Below are 15,707 nucleotides of genomic sequence, written 5' to 3'. Positions count from 1 at the left end.
GAACAGTGGTCTTTCTTCTTTTTACTTGTTGAACACTATGGATAGTGGTGCATTAAGCCTGTGATTATAAAGCAAATTAGAATTCTGTTATTGCAAAAATTAAAAAAAGGAAGGAATGACGAAAGGAAGGAAAGCAGGAAGAAAGAAAGAAAGAGAGAGAGAGAAAGGGAGGGAGGGAGGGAGAAAGGAAGGAAGGAAGGAAGGAAGCGGAATTGAGGGAGGGAGGGGAGTGGGACCTGTGGTTATCAGCTTACAATGTTATGAAATCTTTTCTGTTTATATTAATAAAAAAATAAACATTTTAAAAATTATTTCAAAGGCAGGGAAGGGAGGGGAAGAGAGAAGTCTAGAGGAGGGAGGAAGGGAGTGGAGAAGGGGCAGGGGAGGGGAGGGAGGGAAGAGATCTTCCATTCATTGATTCACTCCCCAAATCGCCACAAAAGCCAGGGCTGGGCCAGGCTGAAACCTGGAGCCAGTTCCCACATGGGTAGCAGGGGCCCAAGTTCTGGACCATCTTCTGCTGCTTTCCCAAGTGCATTAGCAGAAAGCTGGATCAGAAGTAGAGCTCCCAGGTCTTGAACTCATACTCCTATATGCGAAGTTGGCATTGAAAGTGATGGCTTAACACTCTGTGCCACAACATCAGCCCCAATAAAATGATTTTTAGGTTATGGTAAAACTATGGTATAAATATTTCACTACCAGTATTGCCATTGACTTATAGGGATAGGAAAATGGATGGCCCCGACTGAATTTCATAACATAAATTGTAGTCCACAGAAGAGATTCAGAATAGTTTGTGAAAATGAAACAAATTATGTTTTAGTTTAATTGGGTGTTGAATTAATAAGTCTAATCAATTCCATGTTTACACAAGTACTGAATGCATGGTACATTTTTATATTTGAACTTAATATTGGTTCTAATTTACAAAAGAATGTAGGAAAAATAATGCTTGGGATTCAGATTTAATGTGAGTATATCTGGTCAAGGGTCTAAATGCTGAGAAATGTTCCTCCTAATACTTATGTTTTTCCAAGCTGAAAATGTAACCTGCCTGACCTGACATAGTCCACCTGCATTTCAAGCCTCTCTCAAGGGTCTAATGCAGATTTTACAAAACTGTGGTTTCAGAACCAAGGATTAAGTTCCTAACCTGGTAAAATGGTCTGCGAGATTAAACCTACCTAACCACTCCACCCTTTAGGAACCAAAGGGTGTTAAGACAGAACTCTCTTATTTTATGAATGAGAAAATAAGAGTATCAAAAAGCTGATGGACCATGTCCAGGATTAGCACTGGAGTGAACCCAAAAGCAGGATTCCTGAAACTATTTCCAGTAAGCGAGACGTGTGAAGCATGTGATCAAAGACTTACTGACACTCCTGAGCTAAGTCAAGAAGAGCTCTGAATTTCTTCACTTCAAGGTCGATTTGACTCTCTTCTTGGTTCTCACTTATCAAGACGAGAGAAGTCGTATCTGAAGGTGAGATGAAAAGACAACATCCTCTCCCATATTTAAATCAAAATCAGCTCCTGGAACACAGAACCCTCAACTGCTTCAAAGAAGAAGAGAGCGAGCAGGTAACCCCGATCTTAAGTCAGACAGGCTGAGTAGGAACACAGGAAGGACAAGGTATTGACAGCAATTACACGCACAATCCCAGAGCTCCCTCCTGGAGGTGCAGAGGCATCTGGGAACACCAGTCTCTGAAGTACTCGTTGTGGGGATGAGCCTGGTTCATTGCCCACTCCCAGTCCCCAGAGTGCACATGAGCAGCTCTGTGACTTCATGAAGTTTGTGCATCCGCTCTGAACTTGGGTTTCACCAGGTAACTGACTCAGGAAGCAAAACACTCCGTCAATAGGAATCTTACAGCTAATACATTTGCCATCCCAGAACATTAAGAAGTAGTATCTCATTGTATTTTTAATTTGATTTCTAATGGCTAATGATGTTGAGTACCTTCTCATGTGTTTATTGGTCATTTATGTATCTTTTTTTAGAGGGGGGCTTTCTGCCATTTTTATTGGATTAATTGCCTTTTAATAGTGGTTTGTAAGATTTTTTAATTCATATACTTTAATCGTTAGCTTTTCATTAGCTATATATAATGTAATTAATTCCCCCAGTTAGTGGTTTGCTTCTTCATTTTTCTAACAGTGTCCCTTGGAGGACAGAAAATTTAAAGTTAAATGAAGTTCAATTTCTCATTTATTTTCTTTTATAGATATTTCAGGAAATTCTGTCTTGTTTATTGAAACATATTTAACTCAAGATTGTGAAGAAGCTCACATTATTCAACATTTTCTTCTAAGAGCCTTAACATCTTGCCTTTACATTTAGATTTTACGTTAGAATTTTTTACAGTTAACATGGTGTTACGGATCTATGTCTGGAGTTCGTTATCTTTAAGAAGTTGTTTTTTGGAGGCAGAGTCAAGATGAGTGAGAAGTCCGACCCACCCGCTTCTCCCCAGTGTGAGCAGCTACACACACAGCAAGTCCCTTCACAAGAACCACGAAAGCCCGGGAAAAGATCCCAGAGCCTTGTCTTGTTGTCCTAAGAAAAATCACATTAAAGAAGGCAAGAAGGAAAGAGTTGCACTTATCGCCCTTCTCCCAGCTCCAAGGAGCACCTCGTGGAAGGGAGCCTCCCACTTGGGAGAGGCAGAGTGAACCTAATCCAGTGCCAAGCCCATTGCAAAATACTCAGTGTGGCTGAGGCCACCAGCCCCTGCCCCCAGGCCCTAAACTGTGGGGTGACTATTTGGAGACACCCAGCCAGAGGGCCTCTACCACCCCTCCCCCAATTGCCAGGAGAGAGCAAAATTCCAGTCCAGCAGAGAGGCCAGGAGAGGGAGTTTAGGAACATACCTTGGAGCTCAGGGCTGGGTCTGTAAGCCCAAGGAAAAAAATCACATCCAAAATTCATGTAAGGAAAGAAATAATAAAACTCAGAGCACAAATAAATGACGTAAAAACTTAAAACGTTAAAATATCAATGAAATGAAGAGCTGGTTCTTTGAAGAGATACACACGGGTCTGTTTTGATGTCAGCAGCAGACCATGTTGGTTACTATAGCTTTGCAGTGTATTTTAAACTCTGGTAGTATGGTTCTCCAGCTTCATGCCCTTCAAGATTTCCTTGCCTTTTTGGAATCATTTGTGGTTCCATGTGAATTACAAGAAGATTTTTTTTTCTATTTTTTTGAGGAATGCCATTGGTATTTTCAAAGAGATTTAATTGAATTTGTAGGTCACTTTGGGTAGTATGGACATTATAACTAATCCTTCCAATCTGTGATCTTGGGAAGTTCCTCATTTATTTGTTTCTTCAATAATGCTGGATTTGTAGAACAATTTCAGAAGAATTTCTTCCTCTTCAATTTTAGAAGAGTTAGTTAAGAATTAATATTAGTAATTCTTTAAATGTTTGGTAGACTTTAGTGGTAAAGTAGTCGTGTACTAGGCTCCTCTGTGATGTGAGACTTTCTGTTACTTAATCTAGTTCCTTACTCATTATTTTTTGTTCTGATTCTCTGTCTTTTTGATTCATTATTGGTAGGTTTTGTGTCAAGGAATTTATCCATTTTTATAGATTATCCAATTGATTTATATATAATTTCTCATATTTTATTATGATTCTTTGTATTTCCTTGTTATCAATTATGTCTCCTTTTAATTTCTGACCGTATTGAGTCTTTTCCTTTTTTTCTTAATTTATCTAGAAAATATGCATAGAGGCTAACATTTTTCTGAATGAATAGTGGATCATAGAATAAATCAAAAGATTCCTTGAAATAATGAAACTTACAGGATGCAGTGAAAGAATTATTAAGAGGAAAGTGTATAGCAACTAGTGCCTACATCAAAAGATTGGAAGTATGTTAAATAAATGATCTAATAATACATCTCAAAGACCTAGAAAAAAAGGATAAACCAAACATAAACTTAGTAGGAGGAAAGAAATAATAAAAATTAGAGAACTAAAATTGAAATTGAAAACTATATAAAAGATCAGTGCAATGAAGGGCTGATTTTTTGAAAAATAAAAACCTAAATGAAAGATCTCCACGAGTGAGATCCCAGTGGAAAGAATGGGTCATCAAAGAAGGAGGTACCTTTCTCTGAAGGGAGGAGAGAACTTCCACTTTGACCATGGCCTTGTCTAAATATGATCAGAGTTGGTGAACTCAGGGGGCTTCCATAGCCTTGGCAGCTCATGACAAGAGCCTAGGGTGATTACTGACGCCATAAACAAGAGTGTCAATTTGTTAAGTCAACAACAGGAGTCACTGTGCACTTACTCCTCATGTAGGATCTTTGTCCTTAGTGTGCTGTACATTGAGATGTAATGCTATAACTAGTACTCAAACAGTATTTTTCACCTTATGTTTCTGTGTGGGAGCAAACTGTTGAAATCTTTACTTAATGTATGCTAAACTGATCTGTATATAAAGAGAATAGAAAATGAATCTTGATGTGAATGGAAGGGGAGTGGGAGTGGATAAGGAGAGGGTTGCGGGTGGGAGGGACGTTATGGTGGGGGGGAAGCCATTGTAATCCATATTCTGTACTTTGGAAATTTATATTCATTAAATAAAAGTTAAAAAAAAAAAGAAGTTAAAAAAATAAACAAAATTGATAAACAACTGGCCCAACTAACCAAAAAAAGGGAGAAAACCCAAATTAATAAAATCAGAGATCAAAACAGAGATGTTATAACTGATGCCACATAAATAAAAGGAATCATAAGGAATTATTGACAAACAGCTATATACAAACAATTTGTAAAATCTACAAGAAATGGATAGGCTTCTGAATGCATAAAATTTAACAAAATTGAGGCACAAAGGTGTAGAAAACCTGAATAGACCAATAATCAAGACTGATGCTGAATCAGTAATACAAAGTCTCCCAACAAAGAAAAACCCAGGACTGGATGGTTTCACTGCTGAATTCTGCTATCATTTGAGGAAGAACTAATCCAAATTCTTCTTAAATTATTCAAAAAATTATAAATGTGATACATCACATTAACAAAATAAAGGATGAAAACCATATTGATTACCTCAATAGATGCAGAGAAAGCATTTGATAAAATACAACATCTTTTCATGATAAACAAAAAATCTTTAAAGAATTTTGTGTAGGAAGAACACACCTCAACATAATCAAGGCAATATATAACAGACTCACAGCCAAAATCATAGTTGAGTGGGGGAAAGTCTGGAAGCATTTCTAGTAAGACCCAGAATCAGACAAGGATGCCCACTGTCACCATTACTACTCAAGATAGCTCTAGAAGTCTTAGCCAGAGCCATTAGACAAGAAAAGGAAATGAAAGGGATACAAACTGGACAGGAAGTGGTCAAATTATCCCTCTACAGATAACATGATCCTTTATGTAAAGGAGCCAAAAGACTCCACTCAGAGACTTTTGAAACTCATAAGAGAATTCAGAAAATTTTCATGCTATAAAATTAACACACAAATATAAATAGCATTCATATACACCAGTGATGCTTTGACTGAAAAAATAACTTGTAAGATCAGTCCCATTCACAATAACTACAAAAAAATTAAATACCTTGGGATAAACTTAACTAAGGATCTGAAAGATCTCTACTATGAAAATTAAAAAACATTGCAAGAAATAGGAGACACAAACACAACAGAAAAATCTTCTGTGTTTACGAATTGGAAGAGTTAATGTCATCAAAATGTTCATACTATCCAAAGCAATTTGCAAATTCAATGTGGTCCCTATCAAAATGTCAGGGACATTCTTTCAGATTTAGAAATCATGATCTTAAAATTCACACATAAACAAAAGAGACCCAAAATAGCCAATCTTAAACAATGAAAACAAAGCCTGAAGCATCACACTACCAGATTTCAGGACTGTTAAAATCAAAACAGCCTGGTAATTGCAGAAAAATAGGAATAGCATAGAAATCCCAGAAATGAATCCACACATCTACAACTAATTAATATTTGACAAAGGAGCTAAAATCCTTCCTGGTGAAATGATAGTCTCTTCAGCAAATGGTGTTGAGAAAAGTGGATCTCTGCATGCAGAAGTATGAAACAAGATCCCCACCTTACACCCTGTACAAAAATCAACTCACAGTGGCTCAAGGATCTAAAACTAAAATATGAAAGCATCAAATTACTCGAGGAAAACAGGGGAAATGCTGCATGACATTGGCATAGGGAAACATTTTTTGTATAAGACCCCATGAACACAGACAATAAAATAAAAAATAGATGAGATTACATCAAACTGAGACACTTCCACACAGCAGCAAAAGAAGCACTCAGCAAAGTGAAGAGGCAACCAACAGAATGGGAGAAAATATTTGCAAATTGTATATCTCACGAGGGAATACTAGCTGGCGTAGGTCAAAGCCAGGAGCCCAGTACTCCCACTGGGTCTCCCACATGGGTGGTAGGGACCCAGGCACTTGAGTCTATCTGCCACCTCCCAGGCCACATTAGTAAGAAGCTGAAGGAAACAGAGTAGCCGTACTCAAAGTGGTTCTTTGATATGAGATGTGGGGAGACCCAAACTGCAGCTTAATTCACTGTGCCTCAGGGTCCAGCCCCTCCCTTAGTTTTTGACTAGGTTTTTGGTAGTTACAGGCTTCCCTCTAAGGACTGATTTTACTGTATTTCATAGGTTTTGGTATGTTGCATTTCCATTTTCATTTGTCTCATGCAATTTTGACATTTCACTCAATTTCATCATTGTTCCACTGATCTGTTTCCTTATATTCATGAACTTTTTTTTTTTTTTGACAGGCAGAGTGGACAGTGAGAGAGAGAGACAGAGAGAAAGGTCTTCCTTTGCCGTTGGTTCACCCTCCAATGGCCGCCCCGGCTGGCGCGCTGCGGCCGGTGCACCGCGCTGATCCGATGGCAGGAGCCAGGTACTTCTCCTGGTCTCCCGTGGGGTGCAGGGCCCAAGCACTTGGGCCATCCTCCACTGCACTCCTGGGCCACAGCAGAGAGCTGGCCTGGAAGAGGGGCAACTGGGACAGAATCTGGCACCCCGACCGGGACTAGAACCTGGTGTGCCAGCGCTGCAAGGCGGAGGATTAGCCTAGTGAGCCGCGGCGCCGGCCATATTCATGAACTTTTGAGATCCTCTTGTTGCTGATTTATAATTTTATATATTGGTGGTCAGAAAACATACTTGAAGTAATTTCTTTTTTAAATTTGTAGAGGCTTGTGCAACCATTAAATGGAATATTCTATATGTATGTTAGGTTCATTTGGTCTAATATGCAGTTTAAATTCAGTATTTCTTTGTGGGCTTTCTGTCTGGTTAGTCTGTCCCTTACTGACATGAGATACTGGAATTCCTTTTTTATTTTTTATTACATTGTGTCTTTGCCTTCAGTTCTATTAATATTTGTTATATATATTCCAATATTGTGTATGTATCTGTTTATAATTGTTATATTTTCTAGCTTCATTGATCCCTTGATCATTACTTAATGACTTTCTTTGTCTCTTTTTATAGTTTCTTTTTTTAAAGTTGCATTGCAGTTTATTCTGTACTTGTACCATACAAAGGTACTTCAACACAATCATGAAAATGGAATAAAAGATGTTTATTTTGGTTAAAAACATTTTTAAATCAATGCATAATTTTTCCATAATATACATTTTTTTGTATATACATAATATGCATTGAATGGCAATGGTGAAAGTGGGCAGTCTTGTCTGGTTCCAGATCTTAGTGGAAGTGCTTCCAACTTTTCCCCATGCAATAAGATGCTGGCTGTGGCTTTGTCATAGGTTGCCTTGATTGTTTTGAGGAACGTTCCTTCTATACCCAAATTGCTTAAGGTTTATATCATGAACAACAGATGCTGTATTTTTATCAAATTCTTTTTCTGCATCTATTGAGCTAACCATATTTTTGCATGTATGTTCATCAGTGATATTGGTCTGTAGTTTTGTTTTATCTTGTTCAGTTTAGGAATCAAGGTGATGCTGGCCTCATAGAAGGGGTCTGAAAGGATTCCCTCCCTTTAAATTATTTCAAATAGCTTGAAAAGAGTTGAAATTAGTTCTTCCTTTTTTTTGACAGACAGAGTTAGACAGTGAGAGAGAGAGAGAATCAGAGAGAAAGGTCTTCCTTCTGTTGGTTCACCCCCCAAATGGCCGCCACGGCCAGCACGCTGCACTGATCCGAAGCCAGGAGCCAGGTGCTTCCTCCTGGTCTCCCATGCGGGTGCAGGGCCCAAGCACTAGGGCCGTCCTCCACTGCACTCCCGGACCACAGCAGAGAGCTAGACTGGAGAAGGAACCACTGGGACAGAATCCGGCGCCCCAACTGGGACTAGCACCCGGGGTGCCGGTGCCACAGGTGGAGGATTAGCCTAGTGAGCCGCAGCGCCGGCCGGAATTAGTTCTTCTTTAAAAATCTGGTAGAATTCAGCAGTGAAGTCCTTAGGTCCTGGGTTTCTCTTTGTTGGGAGGATCTTTATTACTGATTCAATTTCCATATTGGTTATTGGTCTTTTTAGGGTTTCTATGTTTTCATGACTCAATTTTAGTAGATTTTTAGTGCCCAAGAATCTATCCATTTCTTTTAGATTTGCCAATTTTTTGACATATAGCTTTTTGTATTATTTTCTGTTGGTTCGTTTTATTTCTGTGATATCCATTGTTTCACCTCCTTTTTCATCTCTGATTTTATTGATTTGCATCTGCTCCCTCCTTTTTTGGTTAGTTGAGCCAGTGGTGTACCAATATTTCAAAAAACCAACTCTTCATTTCAGTGACCTCTTGCATTGTTACTAAGGTTTCAATTTTGTTTATTCTATAATTTTAATTATTTCTTCCTAATTTGGGATTTGTTTTGCTGTTTTTTAGGTCCTTGAGATGCATTGAGAGCTCATTTAGTTGATTCATTTCCAATATCTTGATAAAGCCTTTCCAATGGCTATAAACTTCCCTCTTAACACTGTTTTTGCTGTATCCCATAAGTTTTTATAGGTTGTATTGTTGTCTTCATTAGTTTCTAGAAATTTTTTATTTCCCTTTTGATTTCTTCTATGACCCACTGTTCATTTGGAGCTTGCTGTTCAGCCTCCATGTGTTTGCATATTTTCTAGAGATTATTGAATTGTTCATTTCCAGCTTCCTTCCATTGTGGTAAGTAAAAATATATGGTATGCTTCTAATTTTTTTGAATTTCTGAGACTTGCTTTATGGCCTAGCATATGGCCTATCCTAGCTAATGTTACATGCACTGATGAGAAGAATGTGTATTTTTCAACCATAGGATGAAAGGTTCTATAGATATCAGTTAGGTCCATTTGGTCCATAGTTATAGTAGCTCTGTTGTGTCTTTTTTTATCTTCTTGTTAGTTGATCTGTCCATTGTAAACATGGGGTGTTGAAGTCCCCCATTACTGTGGTTTTGGAGTATATGTCTCCCTTTAGATCCATTGGCATATAATAGCTGTTTCTTTAGCTTGAATAAGCAGATACCTTGTCCCTCGCTAGACTTCCAGGTCGGACTCAGGCAGTGTCACCAGTGGCTTGGGCTACTGCAGTCTCCTCTCACCTCACTCTCCCAAGCTGGCATCTCCTCCAGTTTTCAGCTACAGGTTGTCTGTGGTCTCTCTGCTCATTGCTATGTGTCCACACCTTTCGTGCTGCTCCACACCACCCCTCTTCCCTCTGTAGGATTTCCACTGTCAACTTCTCTCCAACTCTTTCCTGGGAATGCACTTCGTCTGCTTTTCTTCTGCTGTGTCCCCTCATCTGAAGCAACATGTCCTTTCCCTGGTCAGCCATCTTGGAATCACCTCTTTTTGCAGTTTCTAACCTAAAGTCTGTTTTATATAAGTATAGCTACTCCTGCTCTCTTTGGCTTCCCTTTGCATAGAACATCATCTTGTAGTTCTTCACTTTCAGTCTATTTGTGTCCCTACAGGTGAACTCTCGTGCAGGCATGATATAATTGTTTTTTTTTTTAAAATCCATCCTGCCTCTCAATGTCTTTTACTGGAGAACTTAATCAATTGACATTCAAGGTAATTGTTACCATTTTGTTAACTGTTTTCTAATTGATTTACAAATTCTTGTTTTTTTTTCTTTGTTTCTTATTGCCTTCCTTGTGGTTAATTTTTTTCCTCCTGGTATGTTTTGAGTCCTTGAATTTAACTTTTAATATACCTTTTGTTGCTTTTCATTTTGTGGTTACCACAAAGATTACCAAAAATTTCTGGTAATTAAAACAGATTATTTCAAACTTATAACTACTCAACTTTGCAAAAAATTTTTCAAATTCTATGCTTCACTCCCTCACCATATTTTGGAATTTTGATGTCACTATTTACATATTTTCACTATATATCCCTTAAGAGATTATTTTAATTATTATAATAGTTTTATCTCTTTAACCTTCTTGCTTTTTTTTTTTAAAGATTTATTTATTTGAAAGGGAGGGTTACAGAGAGAGGAGAGATAGAAAGAGAAAGAAATCTTCCTTCTGCTGGTTCACTTCCCAAATGACCGCAATGGCCAGGGCTAGGCCATGTCAAACATAGGAGCCAGGAGCTTCATCCAGATCTCCCATGTGGGTGGCAGGGTCCAAGCACCTGGGTCATTTTCTGCTGCTTCCCCAGGGGCATTAGAAGGGAGACAGAATGGAAATGGAACATCTGGAACTCAACCCAACACCCATATGGGATGCCAGCATTGCAGGGGCAGCTTAACTCATTGCAGCACAACACTGAGTCCTAGGCTTCTAATTAGAAATAATTTTAATTAGGCACACCATCATTACAGTATCGTGAATTTGTGTACTTTTACATTTTCTTTTGTTGTTTCTATCCCATCAATCCCATAATCTTCTGCATCCCTTTTCATTGTTCTTCCTTTTCTGTGCATTTTCTGTTTTTTTTTTTTTTTTTAAGATTTGTTTGTTTATTTGAAAGTCAGAGTTATGGAAAAGGGGAAGTAGAGGGAGGGAGAAAGAGAATGAATGAATGAATGAATGAATCTCTCGTCTACTGATTCACTCTCCAAATGCCTTCAGTGGCCCTTGTTTGGGACCAAAACCAAGAGCTGGAGACTCAATCCAGTTCTCCAACATGAATGACAGAAATCCAGTTACTTGAGCCATCACTACTGCTTCTCAGGGTCTGCATTAAAGGAAGCTGGAGGGAGGAGCTAGAAGTGGGTATCAACCCTAGGTACTCTGACATGAGATGCAGGTATCCCAACTGTCATCTTAATAGGACAAATGCTTGCCCACTCATTATTTTCCTGATGTTTGTGGCTATACTTGATGTCAGTGCATGGAATGTATAGGTATTTATTCCAGTCTTCATGGTATGACTTTGGGACTATCCTCTTTAAAATTTTTTAAAATTTATTTATTTTTTATTTGAAAGTCAGAGAGAGACAGACACACACACACACACACACACACAGAGAGAGAGAGAGAGAGAGAGAGAAATATTGCATCTTCCAATTAATTCCTTAAATGCTCACAACTTCAAGCACTGGGCCAGGTCAAAATCAGGAGCTCAATCCCAGTCTCCCATGTGAGTAGCAAGGATATACGTACTTGAGCCATCACCGGCTGCATCCCCAGGTGCACATTAGTTGAAAACTGGAATCAAAATCAGAGCAGGGCTAAAACCAAGCATTCCAATATGGGATGTGTATGTCCTAAGTGGCATGTCAACCATTTTGCCAAATACCCAGCCCTGTGACCATCCTTCTACAGATCTCTCCAGAAATTCTTTCTCTTTGGTCTGTAAGCCCTTGGCTGCTGCAGCCGTTGCAGAATTAGAAGATGCCATAAGTCCAGGTCTGCTACAACTGGCACTGAGTTTCCCACATTGGCGGCTGTGAGCCATTCTTTATTCCTAAATGACCTCTGTGGGCAAGCCCTGTTGACACTGCCCTTCTTCCTTTGGGATGAGAACAGAGTGAACCTCCTGCAAAGGTTCTCAAAATGGGAGTTGGAAGCTGATTATCTACCTCCAAGTCATTTTCTTATTGGAGAAACTGGGAATCTATGTAAATCATTCACATGCAGAACTATGTGTATTTGGAGCAAGCATATCGCAGTCAAAGAGAACTGTTCATTCACCAGCTGCTCATGACTTTTCGTGGCTCTGTGCTATAGGGGACGTCACTCTCAAGTTTTGTGATAATCTGGATGGCAATCTTGTCTCTAGATAGCTACTGGTTGGATTTCTGTTGGGGGAGAGTAGAACTCCTACTATGCCATTTTGATATCATTTCACTATGTTAGCTTTATTAGGCGTGTGTGTGTGTGTGTGTGTATTAGATTTGGGCCATTGATCTTTTCTAGAGATATCAGTGTGTTTTATCAGAAGACATATTTTTTGATTCAGATGTTAGAGGTTGATGATGCTTCACACAGTAAGAGAGTTTGAAAGTTTATTACTCATTCATGAGAGTCCCAGAGAGAGATGAATGGGTGCAAGACAAATAGTCCATCTACTATGTTGTCTGAGCTCTTTGCCTGTATTGACTATTTACATGTAACAATCAGTACTCTTACAAGAACAAATGCTGACTTGACTGTTTGGCAGATAGTCTAAGATTAGGAAATTATCAGCAATCATAGTGTCCAATAAACATTACTCCTAATTAAGGGCTTTGAGGGATGTGGCAGTTTTTTTTTTTTAATTTTTATTTGACAGGTAGAGTATAGACAGAGAGAGACAGAGAGAAAGGTCTTCCTTCCATTGGTTCACTCCCCTAATGGCTGCTACGGCCGGCGCTACGCCATTCCGAAGCCAGGAGCCGGGTGCTTCCTCCTGGTCTCCCATGCGGGTGCAGGGACCAAAGCATCTGGGCCATCCTCCGCCTTCCCGGGCCACAGCAGAGAGCTGGACTGGAAGAGAAGCAACCCCAGCGCCCCAGCTGGGACTAGAACTCGGGGTGCCGGCGCTGCAAGCAGAGGATTAGCCAAGTGAGCCATGGTGCCGGCCAATATGGCAGTTTTAATAATATATTTTGATGTTAATTTGAACACTCCCTGATGGAAACACTTCCTGATTTTATTTTGTTGCATAGTATTGTGGCTTCCAAGGTGGCATCAGTGGTCCACAAAGTGGTCAGTGGTCTGTAAAATAAGGCAATGGCTGTATATCCATATGCAGAAGGAAGGAGCTAGACTCTCATCTCTCATCATATAAAAAAAATCAACTCCAAAGTGATCAAAGACTCAATATATTGAACTACTGGAAGAAAATATAGAAAAAGAATGCTTTAGGACATGGGTCCAGACAAGGATTTTTTTGGATAAGACACCCAAAACATGGCAATGAAAGCAAAAATTCACAAGTGAGGATTACATTAAACTACAAATGTTCTACAAAGAAAAGAAAGCAATCAAAAAGATAGAGACAACCCGCAGAATGTGAGAAAATATTTGCAAGCTGTTCATCTGAAAAGAGGTTAAAATCTAGATAATATAAAAAACAACAGCAAAATGAAAAAGTCTGATTTTAAAATGGGCAGATGAACTGAAAAGCTGTTTCTCAAAGGAGGATATGCACACAGTCAGTAATTTCATGGGCAAATGCTCAACTTTACTGACCAGGAGGAAACTAAAAGTCAAACCCACAATGAGAAATAGCCTCTCGGTTCCCATGGCTATTATCAGAAAGACAAAAAATAAGTGCTAGTGAGGAAGAGGAGAGTGGGAACTCTCATACACATTTGGTGGAAATGTAAGTTATGACGGACATCGTGGAAAACAGGCTGGAAACTGGGGCCCGGGGATGCTCATAACTTGCTGGAAGTCTCAAGGCGACAAAGGAGCAACCTAATATGTAAGCAGAGGTACTTCCGTCTGCAATGTAGGACTTGTTTTCATTTGAAAAACTATCTTAGCGGCAGGCATTTGGCAAAGTAGTGAAGATGCTGCCCATTTCAGAAAGTGCCCGAATTTGAGTCCTGGTTTCCATTTCTGATTCCACATTCTTGGAGCCTTTTCAGGTGATGGCTTAAGTAGTTGGGTCCCGGTCAGTGATGTGGGACACCTGGATTGAGTTCCTGGCTCTTGCCTTCAGCCTGGCCTGGCCGTTACTCTCCCAGGTATTTGGAGAGTGAACCAGGGGACAGAAGATTCTCTCTCTCTCTCTCTCTATGTGTGTGTGTGTGTGTGTGTGTGTGTGTGTGTGTCTGCCTCTTTATTTCTGTGTCTTTGACTTTCAAATAAAATAAAAGTTAATTAAAAATTTTTAAAAAGAGAATATTGTAAATATGATGAAGATTTACTCACAAGGCCTAGAAGAAGCATAAGTATCAGATAAATGCTGTGTAAGAGATTGTTACCACCCTCTTCTGTGAGATGAGGAAAGTGCAGCTCAGCGAGGGTATTTAATTCTCCCTGCATTGGAAAGCTAGTGAGTGACAGGTGCAGGAGTTGAACTTACGCACCAAGATAACTTGAAAAGTTGATTTCACCTGAATTCCCAAACGATACCCCTGGTGTCACAGAGATTTCAGTGCCTCCCCCCTCAGCAGTCTCCCCAAGGCCTGCTTCATGTCTCTGTTCCTCAGGCTGTAGATGAATGGATTCAGCATGGGGGTGACCACAGCATACATCACTGCTGCCATCCTGTCCTTGATGGCCGAATCATCCCTGGAGGGAATGAAATACACCCCAATAGCAGACACGTAGAACAGACAAACAGCCGAAAGATGGGAGCCACAGGTGGAGAAGGCCTTCCACTTGCCACTTGCTGATGGGACTCTCATAATGGCAGCCACAATGCGGACATATGAGATCATGATCAGCAGGGGGATCAGGATGGTTAATGCCCCTCCCCAGTACGTCAGCACACATTGGTTGGCATAAGTACTGGAACAAGAGAGCTTTAACAACGGGAGAAGTTCACAAAAGAAGTGGGGGATGATGTTGTCAGTGCAGAAGTGTAACTGAGCCAGGAGAATGGTGTGGGTTAGAGAGTAGGAATGAGCAAGGACCAAGGACATGCCCACCAGGAGGACACAGCACCTGGGACTCATGACCAAGGCATAGTGAAGGGGGTGGCAAACAGCCACAAGCCGGTCATAAGCCATCACTGCTAGGAGGAAAACGTCTAGACCAATAAACCACAGGAAGAAGTAGATCTGGGACAGGCATCCAGCGTAGGGAATAGTATGTCTCTGAGTACGGATGTTCACCAGCATTTGGGGAACTGTTGTCGATGATAAACACAGATCAGTGAGGGAGAAGTTGGCCAGGAAGAAGTACATGGGGGTGTAGAGGTGTGAATCCAAGCCAATTGTGAGGATGATGAGACTATTTCCTGCCACCGTGACCAGGTAAAGAACCAGGAAGGTGCAGAAGAGGAGAGGCTGCCGATCCTGCTGCTCAGAGAAACCGAGGAGGAGGAACTCAGAAACACGGGTGTGGTTTCCTGTCTTCATGTCACAGAGTCACTAAAGAATCCAGAGATGACATCAGCAATTTTTCTTCCCCTGATATGGTCTTAACGGGAACAAAAACATAAAATAAAGATATATTAGAATGTTAACAGTTGAGCATCATCACATTGAAACCCAGAGGAGACCTATGAAGTAATTATTGTTGTTCTCACTTTATTGAGGAAAGAACTAAGTCTCCTAAAAAGAGGCAGAAAGAAGGTTATCTTAGGAATTCTACCTTTGTAGTCTGGGAT

At 40.0% G+C, this 15,707-nt stretch overlaps 2 protein-coding genes across 3 annotated transcripts in view; one reads left to right on the top strand and one right to left on the bottom strand.

Moving 5' to 3' along the window:
- LOC127489783 (olfactory receptor 1L8) overlaps positions 1 to 15,707 on the top strand; it is a 277,026-nt gene that overhangs the window by 242,462 nt on the left and 18,857 nt on the right. The window lies entirely within an intron of this gene.
- Positions 14,312 to 15,542, bottom strand: LOC149128882 (olfactory receptor 1468-like). The gene has a single exon (XM_089304995.1). It carries the CDS (start codon positions 15,454 to 15,456, stop codon positions 14,515 to 14,517), a length of 942 nt encoding a protein of 313 aa, XP_089161121.1. The 5' UTR covers positions 15,457 to 15,542; the 3' UTR covers positions 14,312 to 14,514.

The sequence above is a fragment of the Oryctolagus cuniculus genome, chromosome 1 (assembly GCF_051225735.1).
Source record: "Oryctolagus cuniculus isolate XC-2025 breed Fujian yellow rabbit chromosome 1, ASM5122573v1, whole genome shotgun sequence".
Taxonomy (NCBI): domain Eukaryota; kingdom Metazoa; phylum Chordata; class Mammalia; order Lagomorpha; family Leporidae; genus Oryctolagus; species Oryctolagus cuniculus.
This window is presented reverse-complemented; position numbering and strand designations above follow the sequence as displayed.